At 41.4% G+C, this 10,720-nt stretch overlaps 1 protein-coding gene across 3 annotated transcripts in view; it reads left to right on the top strand.

Annotated features, from left to right (window-relative positions):
* LOC101346175 (C-type lectin domain family 4 member A-like) overlaps window positions 1-10,720 on the top strand; it is a 51,792-nt gene that overhangs the window by 29,256 nt on the left and 11,816 nt on the right. The window contains exons 3-5 of one of the 3 annotated variants that reach the window (XM_004387275.2): window positions 6,708-6,859; window positions 7,571-7,686; window positions 9,364-9,887. In XM_004387275.2, coding sequence (XP_004387332.1) covers window positions 6,708-6,859; window positions 7,571-7,686; window positions 9,364-9,505 — 410 coding nt within the window. In that variant the 3' untranslated portion in view covers window positions 9,506-9,887. Of the gene's footprint in view, window positions 1-6,707; window positions 6,860-7,570; window positions 7,687-9,363; window positions 9,888-10,720 lie in introns of those variants that run through there. The other 2 variants (XM_023741521.1, XM_023741522.1) reach the window with 2 other exon arrangements.

The raw sequence follows: 10,720 nt of genomic DNA, 5'->3' as shown, positions 1-10,720 counted from the left end.
TACTTTGATGCTTTGGATTTTGTTAAGGCTTGCTTTATGGCCTAATATGTGGTCTATTCTGGAGAATGTTCCATGTGCATTGGAAAAGAAAGTATACTTGGCTGCTGTTGGGTGGAGTGTTCAGTATATGTCTATGAGATCAAGTTGGTTGATTGTAGCATTTAGATCTTACGTGTCTTTGTTGAGCTTCTTTCTTGATGTTCTGTCCTTCACTGAAAGTGGTGTTTTGAAATCTCCTGCTACTATTGTGGAGCTTTCTATCTCTCTTTTTAATGGTGTTAGAGTTTGTTGTATGTATTTTGGAGCCCTGTCATTGGGTGCGTAAATATTTATTACAGTTATGCCCTCCTGGTGTAATGACCCTTTTATCATTATATAATGTCCTTCCTTATCCTTTGTGGTGGATTTTACTTCAAAGTGTATTTTGTCAGAGATTAATATTGCCACTCCTGCCCTTTTTGGAGTGTTGTTTGCTTGCTATATTTTTTTCCATCCCTTGAGTTTTAGTTTGTTTGTGTCTGTAAGTCTAAGGTGTGTCTCTTGTAGGCAGCATATAGACGGATCGTGTTTTTTAATCCAATCTGCCACTCTCTGTCTCTTTATTGGTGCATTTAGTCCATTTACGTTCAGCATAATTATTGATAGGTATGAGTTTAGTGCTGTCATTTTGATGTGTGTTTTTCTGTGCTGTTCACAGTTTCTTTGTTCCACTTAATTTTCTGTGCTGAGTCGTTTTTCTTTATGTATTTTATTTTCATCTTTTTCATTGTTGTTGATTTTGTGTTTGCTAAGTCTTTACATTTTTCTAGTTTTTTATTTTGACTTGTAGGATTGTTAGTTTCCTTTGTGGTTACCTTAAGATTTAGCCCCATTTTTCTAAGTTTATTCCAGTCTTTTATTTCTTTATATCTCCTTGACTTCCTCTCCATATGAAAAATCTTTGTCTACATTTTTTAAGTCCCTCTTTTTTGTTTTAATGTTGTTATCTTCTACATATTGATGTCTGTTTCCCTATTTTCAGTGTTTTAGCTTTGGTTTATTTTTGTGACTTCCCTGTCTGGGTTGATATCTGGTTGCTCTGTCCTGGGTTCTAGTCTTGGGTTGTTTTTCTGATGTTACTGATTTTCTAACCGGAGGACTCCCTTTAGAATTTGTTGTAATTTTGGTTTGGTTTTTGCCAATTCCCTAAACTTCTGTTTATCTGGAAATGTCCTAATTTTGCCATCATATCTGAGAGACAGTTTTGCTGGATATATAATTCTTGGCTGGCGGTTTTTTTCCCTCAAGGCTTTATATATGCCATCCCATTGTCTTCTTGCCTGCGTGGTTTTTGCTGATTGTAGTTCAAGCTTATCCTTATTGACTCTCCTTTGTACATGAGTTTTCTTTTATCCCTAGCTACTCTTAAAATTCTCTCTTTATCTTTGGTTTTGGCACGTTTGATTATAATATGTCTTGGTGACTTTCTTTTGGGATCTACCTTATGTGGGGTTCGATGGGCATGTTGGATCTATATCTTGTCAACTTTCACGATATCAGGGAAGTTTTCTGCCAATAAATCTTCAACAATTCTCTCTGCATTTTCTGTTATTCCCCTCCATTTGGGTACTCCAATCACTCATAGGTTGTTATTCCTCTTGATAGAGTCCCACATAATTCTTAGGGTTTCTTCATTTTTTTAAATCCTTTTATCTGTTTTTTTCCTCAAATAAGTTGGTGTCAAGTGCTTTATCTTTAATCTCACTAATTCTGACTTCCATTGCCTCAATTCTGCTCCTATGACTTTCTATTGAGGTGTCTAATTCTGACATTTTATTGTTAATCTTCTGGATTTCTGATTGCTGTCTCTCTATGGATTCTTGCAGCCTGTTAAATTTGTCATTATGCTCTTCTCTAATCTTTTTAATTTCTTCTATTGCGTGTTCTGTGTTTTGCTTAATTTCCTTCTTCATTTCTTGAAGAGTTCTGTATATTAATCTTTTGTATTCTGTCTCTGGTCATTCCAAGAAATTTTCCTCCTCTGGAAATGTCCTCCTCTGGAAAATTTCTAGATTCTTTATTTTGGGAGCTTGCTGAAGTCATCATGGATTGCCTCTTTATGTGATTTGATATTGACTGTTGTCTCCAAGCCATCAGTAAGTTATTATATTTATTTATGTTTGCTTACTGTGTCCTAGCTACTTGTTTTGTTTTGATATGCCCAAATAGGCTGCTCGTATGAGCTAGGTTGACTTTTGGCACCTTTGAGGCTCTAATGTCCTGTCACCAGGTGGTTAGATCTCTTACTAGGTATGTGAGCTCAGGAGTCCGCCCAGTCCTCCTGTATGGATTCAACTCAGGTGCCTAGGTAGATAGCCACCATGTGTGTAGTGCAGGCTCTCACCTACAGTCCTAGACAGGGGTGGATGATTGGTGTAGGCAAAGGCATCTGGCTGCAGCAGGGCAACACACTTTGAGTGAGGCAGGGGGCTGATGGCCACCTCCGAGTGTCCAGGAGGAAGGCATGTCCCTGTTCCTTAGCGCGTGTAGGTGGTTGGGTTTTGCCGCCAGATGATCAGCACCCAATGCTGTTGGCTGTAAAACTGAGGGGCACCTCTTATTCTTGGGCCCCTATTGCAGGTGGCTAGGTGGTGTGTGTGGTGCCACCAGTCCTCAGGTCCCTGATGTGGGTAGGTGAAGATCCTGCTTAATGGGCAGAGCAGAGTCAAATGTCGCGAACCTGCCACTTCACAGCTGAAAAGGTTGAAATTAGACTTCAGGTATAATACCCTGTTTTACTGCAGTAATGAGGGCCTACGATGTTGAAATGTGCCCACACAAGTCTATGCAGGGGGAAAGGCACTCAAAGTCCACGGATCCCTTATACCTGTGTCTAGGCAAAGGAGCTGTGCCTACCCTGAGTTCCTGGCTTAGGGGAGCTGGCAGTTTATTTTGTCTCCTCTTTGTTAATTTGTTCACTCTCCAAGGCTGGGAGAATGGCTCAGGACATGTGACTGATCATACTTTCAGCCCAGGGGACTTGGCAATTGCTGAAGCCGGTCCAGGACCCAGTGCAGAGCAGAGAGTGAGGAGGTAAATGGGAGAGAGGTTTTTTTCTTTGAGGGTGGTGTTTTTGATCTGTGTGGTAGGCCGGACGCAAATACTTACCTTTCGGTGATCGAGGGCTGTTTCTCACTGGTTCTGCGTGGGCGAGTAGACTCTCAGTGGCTGGGTCTTTCCCTGTGCAGAATAAGCCTCCCAAGCACCAATGCTTGCCTGCCTCACCACTCAATCCCGAGCTGATCAGGCCTGAAGGGCTCAGGCTCTCGCTGGGTCAGGGCCGGCACCTCCTTGCTGCTTCCAAACCATCTCTCCCTCCCCCTGCTACTCAGTCCAGTTCCTCAACTTTGCCTTTGATGTTCAGGACTCCCAGATTGTCATATATAATTGAATCACTTGTTTTTTTCGGGTCTTTGTTGTAAGAAGGTCCACTGGAAGCATCTGACTACTCCGGCATCTTGGCCCTGTCCCTCTCACTCAGTATATTTTAAGGTACGCATTTTACTAAGTTGGTCAAATTAAGTTAAATTTCTTAAGTATTTTATAGTAAAATCCATTCTTTAGGTAACTGAATTTTAGCACCTTTTGTAAGACCAAATACAACATTCTGTTTTAAAAAGTGTATTATGTAAGTGTACTTGATTTTAACTCTTAAAAAAATCTCTCAAACCTACTGAGAGATTACTGTATATACTATGATACAGGGCTAATATAATGCACTAAGTTCTCATTTACTTTGTTTTCTGTGATCTTGTACCTCTTCATTGCTTATTCTTGGGCTAGACATTCTGACAATTTCCCTGTCTCACTCATCTTCATCCCGTTGGCACTCTCAAACTTGTTTCTTTCAAAGTGTTCATTTTCCACTCACACTGCTTCTATTCTCTTCTCAGTTTGGTACTTTAGGTTGTTCCATAGGAAAAAAATCATCTTGATAATATCTGAGGGCAGGAACAGGATTTTCCTCCTCAAAGCCAAAAAACCACTTTGTTCACTCCTCTTCTTTCTCTGAAATTGCTGGTTGTCAAAGAACTTTCACCCCTCTTGTGACAATTTAGTGCCACTTATGAACTCAAGAATCATCCTTACTCTCCTCAGGTCATTTCAGTCTCTGTGTGAAGCAGCCCAATGAATGGGGTCTCCATGACATTTTCTGTGTCCTCTGAGAGTCTGGCCGTTGATTAAGATATTTTTTTTTCCCACCAGATGACTGTCCTTTCTACCTATTTCTCTCCCAGAGCAGACGATCATGAAAAGGAAACATAACAATAACAGTTATGATAACAATGCCTCACATTTTATACCACATCAATTTTCAAATTGCTTTATACATTTTATCACTTTTGATCCTCAGGAAGCACATAGAGCAGTTATTTTTGCTGGGTATAAAATACTGGGTTGTCTTCTTTTCTTTCAGCACTTGGAAAATATTGTGCAACTTTGTTCTGGCCTCCGTGGTTTCTGATGGAAAATTTTCTGTCATTCTAATTGTTTTTTCCCTATAGATAAGGTGTTGTTTTTCTCTGGCTGCTTTTAAGATTTTTTTCTTTGTAGTTTTCAGAAGTTTAATTAGGAGTCATCTTGGCATGGATTTCTTTGGGCTTATTCTGTTAAGGTTTCTCTCAGATTCTTGAATCTATAAGTTTATGTTGATTTCCAAACTTAGGAAGTTTTCAGCCATTTTCAGCCCCATCTTCTTTCTCCTCTCCTTTTGAGACTCAGATAACAGGAACGTTAGATCTTTTGTTACAGCCCCATAGGTCCCCTGTTCTTTGTCTTCTTTTATTTTTCGTTCTACTTTCTCTATCATTCAGATTGGGCAATTTCTATTATTTTCTCTTCCATTTCACTGATTCTTCACCATGTCAACTCCATTCTGCTGTTGATCCCAGCCAACTGGATTTTTTTTTTTTATTTAGGTCAGTGTATTTTTCCATTCTAAAGTTTCATTTGGTCCTCTTTTATATCTTCTATGTCTTTATTTCTTCACCTATACTTTCTATTTCTTTCATGAAGCTTCCTATTTTTCATTCATTTCTAGAGTGTTTGTACTCTCTCACTGAGATATTTTTATCATGACTGCTTGTAAATCTTTGCCGGATAATTCTAACATTTCTGTCATCTTGGTGTTGGCATCCATTATGGATTGAATTGTGTCTCCCAAAAAATATATGTGTTGTAAATCTTAAGCTCTATGCCTGTGGTAATAAGCCCATTTGGGAATGAATTTTCTTTGTTATGTTAATGAGGAAGGATTAATGTAGAGTGTTCTTCAGTCTCTTTCAAGATATAAAAAAGATTAAACAAGCAAGCAGAGATGGGGAAATATTGATGTTAAGCCACAAGGAGGGCTGCAAGGAACCAGGAAACAGAAGCTGAAGAGACAAGGATCTTCCCCCAGAGCTGACAGAGAGAGAAAGCCTTTCCCTAGAGCTGGTGCCCTGAATTCAGGCTTCTAACCTCCTAAACTGTGACAAAATAAATTTCTGTTTGTTAAAGCCATCCACTTATGTATTTCTCTTACAGCAGCACTATATAACTAAGACAGCATCTATTAATTGTTTTTTTTTTCATTTAGTTTGAAATCTTGGTTCTTGCTATGATGAGTATGTTTATATTGAAATCTGGATATTTTCAATTTATGTTATGAGACTCTAAATCTTATTTAAACCTTTTTTATTTGGCTTTTTCTGATACTTTCTGATACCACACTGACAGGGACAAAAAGGGTCCCACCTTGTAGCTGCCAGATGGAGGTAGAATTTCATGCTCCCCACTCAGCCTGTGTTGTCACCTGAGGAGGAAGGGATGCTTTTTACTGCCGGGTGGGAGAGGGAATTCTGCTCTCCATGTGGTCTCCACTGATACTGCAGTGAGGGTGTTCTCTTTACTGCTGGGCATGGCAAAAGTCTTGACTCTCTACTAGGCCTTCTTTGACATCAACCCAGTGAGAAGCTGGAGGGATGCCTCATTACTGCCAGGTTGGAGTGGGAGTCCAGGCTCCTCACATGATCTTCACTGACATTGTAGGGTGGGGAGGTCTCCTTACTGTCCATGGAAATAAAAGTCCCACTTCCTACTTGATCTCTGACACCACCCTGGTGGGGGTGTAGGGGCACCTTATTACAGCCTCAAAAAGGTAGAAGCCTAGGCTACCCATTTATGCTTTGCTGGAATGGAGGTCACAGTTTCCTTTCCCCTCCTCTCACCCCCAGTCCTCCTGAGGTCTTTGCTGATAATAGAGTGGTTATTGTCTAAAAGTTTTATGTCTTGCTAGGCTGCCTCTTTCCTAGTTCTTTGGATAGAGTAAGAAGGCTCTTGTTAGGCCCCTATTTTTTTGTCTGCCCCATTGATGTTTCTGAGTCACCATATCTTCAATTCCAAGTCTGGGATTATGGGACAAAGAGAAACCCTAGGAACTCACTACCATGTGATTCCTTGGGTCCCAAGGTCCCTAGAAGTCTGCCGTCTTTTAGAGTCTTTTTGTGTTTGTTTTATATTTAATGTCAAGGATGTTTAGTTGTACTTAGTGAGAGGAATAGGGAAAAGTATGTCTACTCCATCTTCCCCAAAGCAGATATTTCCCTTGGTGCTTAATTTTAATATTATGAGCACTTTAAAAATTACTTTGCTTATGTTGTGCTTATATGTCCTTCTTCCCAATACAGGAAAAGGATGGGGCTGCTGCCCAGAGAACTGGATTGTATCCAATACCAGCTGCTACTTTATTTCTTTTAAATTTAGTAATTGGACTAACAGTGAGAAGAACTGCATTGGGATGGGAGCTCATCTGCTGGTGATCAACACCAAGGAGGAGCAGGTACTTTCTAATCGACCATGAAGCAGGAGGTTTGTTCATCTCTGTTGGCTGAGAGGAAGCTTTATTGTTCTGGGATGTTGGTGCTGTGGCAGAAGGCTTTTATGAAAGTAAATTGGAGAGGCTCCTAAGCCTTTACATTCTATACCTTCTTCTTGTTTTAATAAAACCTCCCCCAAAAGAAATTGGGGCATTTAAAATATAACATATGGGAGTTGAGTGGAAGGATGAGAAAATTTCAGTCTGAAATATCAGTTTGTTCTTTCAACATGTGAATGTTTTATACATCATTCACTACTTAACAAAGAAGGGGTATTAAATAGAATACAGAAATAAAGTTGAATCTTGAGAATCACAATCAACAATCAGAAATGAAATTAAAGCACCTCTGAAGTTATGATATAAAAATGATTGAATCTGCGAAGACTGTCTCATATACAACTTTAAAGAACACCACTTCTTAGAGAAGAAAAGAGGGAAAGTGAGTATGAGATTAGAATTCAGTCTGATCATGGTTAGAACTCTCTCCCATATGTTCATAAGTGATATAGTTCATCCTGCTCTGCTAAACCACAGAAGTCCTGTGATCATGGTCAGGGGCCATGTGGCTTTCCCTGGTTCCTGTTCTTTTCTTCTCTTTTTCCTAAGACCATAAGAAACTCAATACAACCTAAGTACTCCACAGTCTGTGAGTCCTTTCTTTTCTTCTCTCAGCTATTAATAATCCAGAAGCTGAATAGACATTCTGCTTACTATGTGGGGCTGTCAGACCCAGAAGGGATGCGCCAGTGGCAATGGGTAGATCAGTCACCATACAACGAAAGTGTCGTGTGAGTATAGCATTCAATAAAAGAACCCTGAATCCTTCACCATACTGGACCATTTCATGTCTCTGCTGCTTAAAAACAACAATAAAACTACATTTTTTTTTTTAAACCCAGGTCTATTTGACACTGAAGTTGTGCTTTTAGCCACATTTATATCTCTAAATAAAACAAAAAATTCATGTCATTGAAGATTATAATTAATTAATAAGATTTAATATTTGTCCTAAAGCAAAAAATATTAAATTCTGATAATCTTATAATAACTCCTATTTGTGTATTTTTTGAAGAACTTTTGAGTACATTACCAGTTCTGATCTTCATAGCAACTGTGTGAAATACATGTGGATATTACTTAAACCCCATTTTTAACTTTTTTTTTATCGTACTTTATATGAAGATTTACAGAGCAAATTAGTTTGTCATTAAACAATTAATATGCATATTGTTTTGTGACATTGGTTGCCAAGCCCATGACAAGTCGACACTCTCCCCTTCTCAACCTTGGGTTCCCTGTTACCAGCTTTCCTGTCCCCTGCTGCCTTCTCATCCTTGCCCCTGGGCTGATGTGCCCATTTAGTCTCGTTTTGTTTTATGGGCCTGTCTAACCTTTGGCCAAAGAGTGAACCTCAGGAGTGACTTCACTATTGTGTTAAAAGGGTGTCCAGGGGCCATACTCTCAGAGTTTCTCCAGTCTCTGTCAGACCAGTAAGTCTGGTCTTTTTTTATGGGTTTGAATTTTGTTCTACATTTTTCTTCAGCTCTGTCCGGGACCCTCTATTGTGATCCCTATCAGAGCAGTTGGTGGTGGTTGCCAGGCATCATCTAGTTGTGCTATGCTCAGCCTGGTGGAAACAGTGGTAGTTGTGGTCCATTAGTCCTTTAGGCTGATCTTTCCCTTGTGTCTTTGGATTTCTTCATTCGCCCTTGCTCCAGACCAGGTGGGACAAATGGAGTGTCTTAAATGGCAGCTCACAAGCTTTTAAGACCCTAGAGGCTACTCACCAAACAGGATATAGAACATTTTCTTTATAAATTATGATACGCCAATTGAGCTACATGTCCCCAGAGACCATGGTCCCCAGCTCTCAGCCCAGTAATTTGGTCCTTAGGGAGTTCAAATGTGTCTGTGAAGTTTCCATGACCTTGTCTTACCAATCCCCATTTTTTAGACAGGAAATCTGAGACTCAGGGAAATTATATTACTTGCCCAAGATAGTAGGGAGTAAGTAGCGGTCCCAGTGAGCTTAACTAGTTCTCCAGACTTCAAAAGCAGTGGGTAAAGAACAAACTGTATTGATACTTGGGACCGGCGGGATTTTTTTCATCACTGAAGGAAGCCCTATGTGATTGGTAGTCCCATGGGAATAGGACAGAAGGATGAACAAACAGACAGGAGCCTGTGGGATAGCTGGTGGGAGGATGTTTAATGTGTTCTTAGTTGCTTAAGGTGGCAGAATAACAGGTGATGTGGGCACAATTTTCAAGGGAAATGTCAGAGAAACAGATGTAGGAGAAGCTGCTTAAACTTGAGGGTTTCCCAAAGGAGACATCATGAGAAGTGAGGACGGAATGATTGGACATATCTGACCTGGACTTCACACTGTTCAACCCCAGCTCCCTCAGTCTCTAACGCTTTTCAAAGCACAGTTTGAAGAAATAGCCTCATCCTTTTTCTTTCAGATTCTGGCATTCTGGTGAACCCAGTAATCATAATGAGCGTTGTGTTATCATAAATCTTGTTAATGGAAACTGGGGCTGGAATGACATCCCTTGTGCTGGAAGGCAAAACTGGATTTGTGAGATGATGAAGATCTTCTTATGAATGGAACATTCTCCATGGACATGTAGTTGGACTGGCAACCACCATGAAAGGAATAGCTGCTGTATTTCTCACAAATAGCGCGCTCAAGTACACATAATGCGCAGAAATGATGAAATTGTGTAAAAAGTTCTGCCATAACATGCTAGTGCATATACCGCGCATGTCTCCCGCGTGACATTTTCAGAAGGGAATTTTGGCCTCATTCACCTTCATTCAATAATCTGAAAATGTTACTTTTGATCATATTTGTATAATAAAGGTATAAGCCATGGTCAAGAAGTCATGGATCGAATTTGGTAGATCCTCAGTAATTGGAAAGTAAGCAATTGAAACTGTGCCCTTGCTCTGGGGCAGTTCCCGGCTGAGCTTGAAAGTGGTAGAGTTCCTTGTACGGGATCTGGGCCCCGGTATCTCCCCCTAGAGACTGGAGGAGAGTAGGGTGGAGGGCTGATGAGCGGGGTGGGGGGGGGGGGCAGTGTGTGGTGGTTTGGGGTGGGTAAGGGGGGCTGCCCAGCTGGTGCACAGGCTGGTCCCTTGGTGGGCGGGGGGCCTCCCTCCAGGGTCCCTGCGGTGCCGGCGCCACGACAAGCGGTAGGCAGGACGGTGTGGGTGTTGGCGTGCACTGCCCCGGTGCCAGTCCGACCCGTCTCCTCCGAGCAAGGGACACGCGACTCCTCTGCGCAGATGCTCTCACACACGCCCTGTGTCGTCCCCGCGGGCGGGAGATTCAAACGGCTTGAGCGCGGCAGCCGGCCAGCCAGGCCGCGGGGCAGAATGTGCGCGGCTCCCTGAGTGGCCTTTCCCGTCTGGGGTGCCCAGACTCGCCCTGGGCTGGGTCCGGACACCCTGGCCAGGGCTGTTTCTAGGGCGGAAAAAGTAATTTCTTTCTGCACTGGAGTAAGTGGTTTGCATAACAGGGAAGGAATCCTGCCAGGAGACGAGCTGCTTTAGAAAACTCGAGGGTAGGCTGGTGAGGGTCTGCTGCTGGGAACCAAACCTCTCCGTCAATAGGCACCAAGATGAAGACTTACTAACATTAAATCCGTTAGACAGAAAAAAAAAAGAAAGAAATTGAAGTCAGCAACATGTGGGGAGGGATCCATTATATGCAAAAAAAGTATAACATCTTCGTTATTTGCATAAAATATGGTAATTTGCTCTTTTTGTTTATGTGTAAATCTTGTGTAAGGGCTGTCCACAGAACTTTTCAGTAGG

The sequence above is a fragment of the Trichechus manatus genome, unplaced genomic scaffold, assembly GCF_000243295.1.
Source record: "Trichechus manatus latirostris isolate Lorelei unplaced genomic scaffold, TriManLat1.0 scaffold00182, whole genome shotgun sequence".
Lineage (NCBI taxonomy): Eukaryota > Metazoa > Chordata > Mammalia > Sirenia > Trichechidae > Trichechus > Trichechus manatus.
This window is presented reverse-complemented; position numbering and strand designations above follow the sequence as displayed.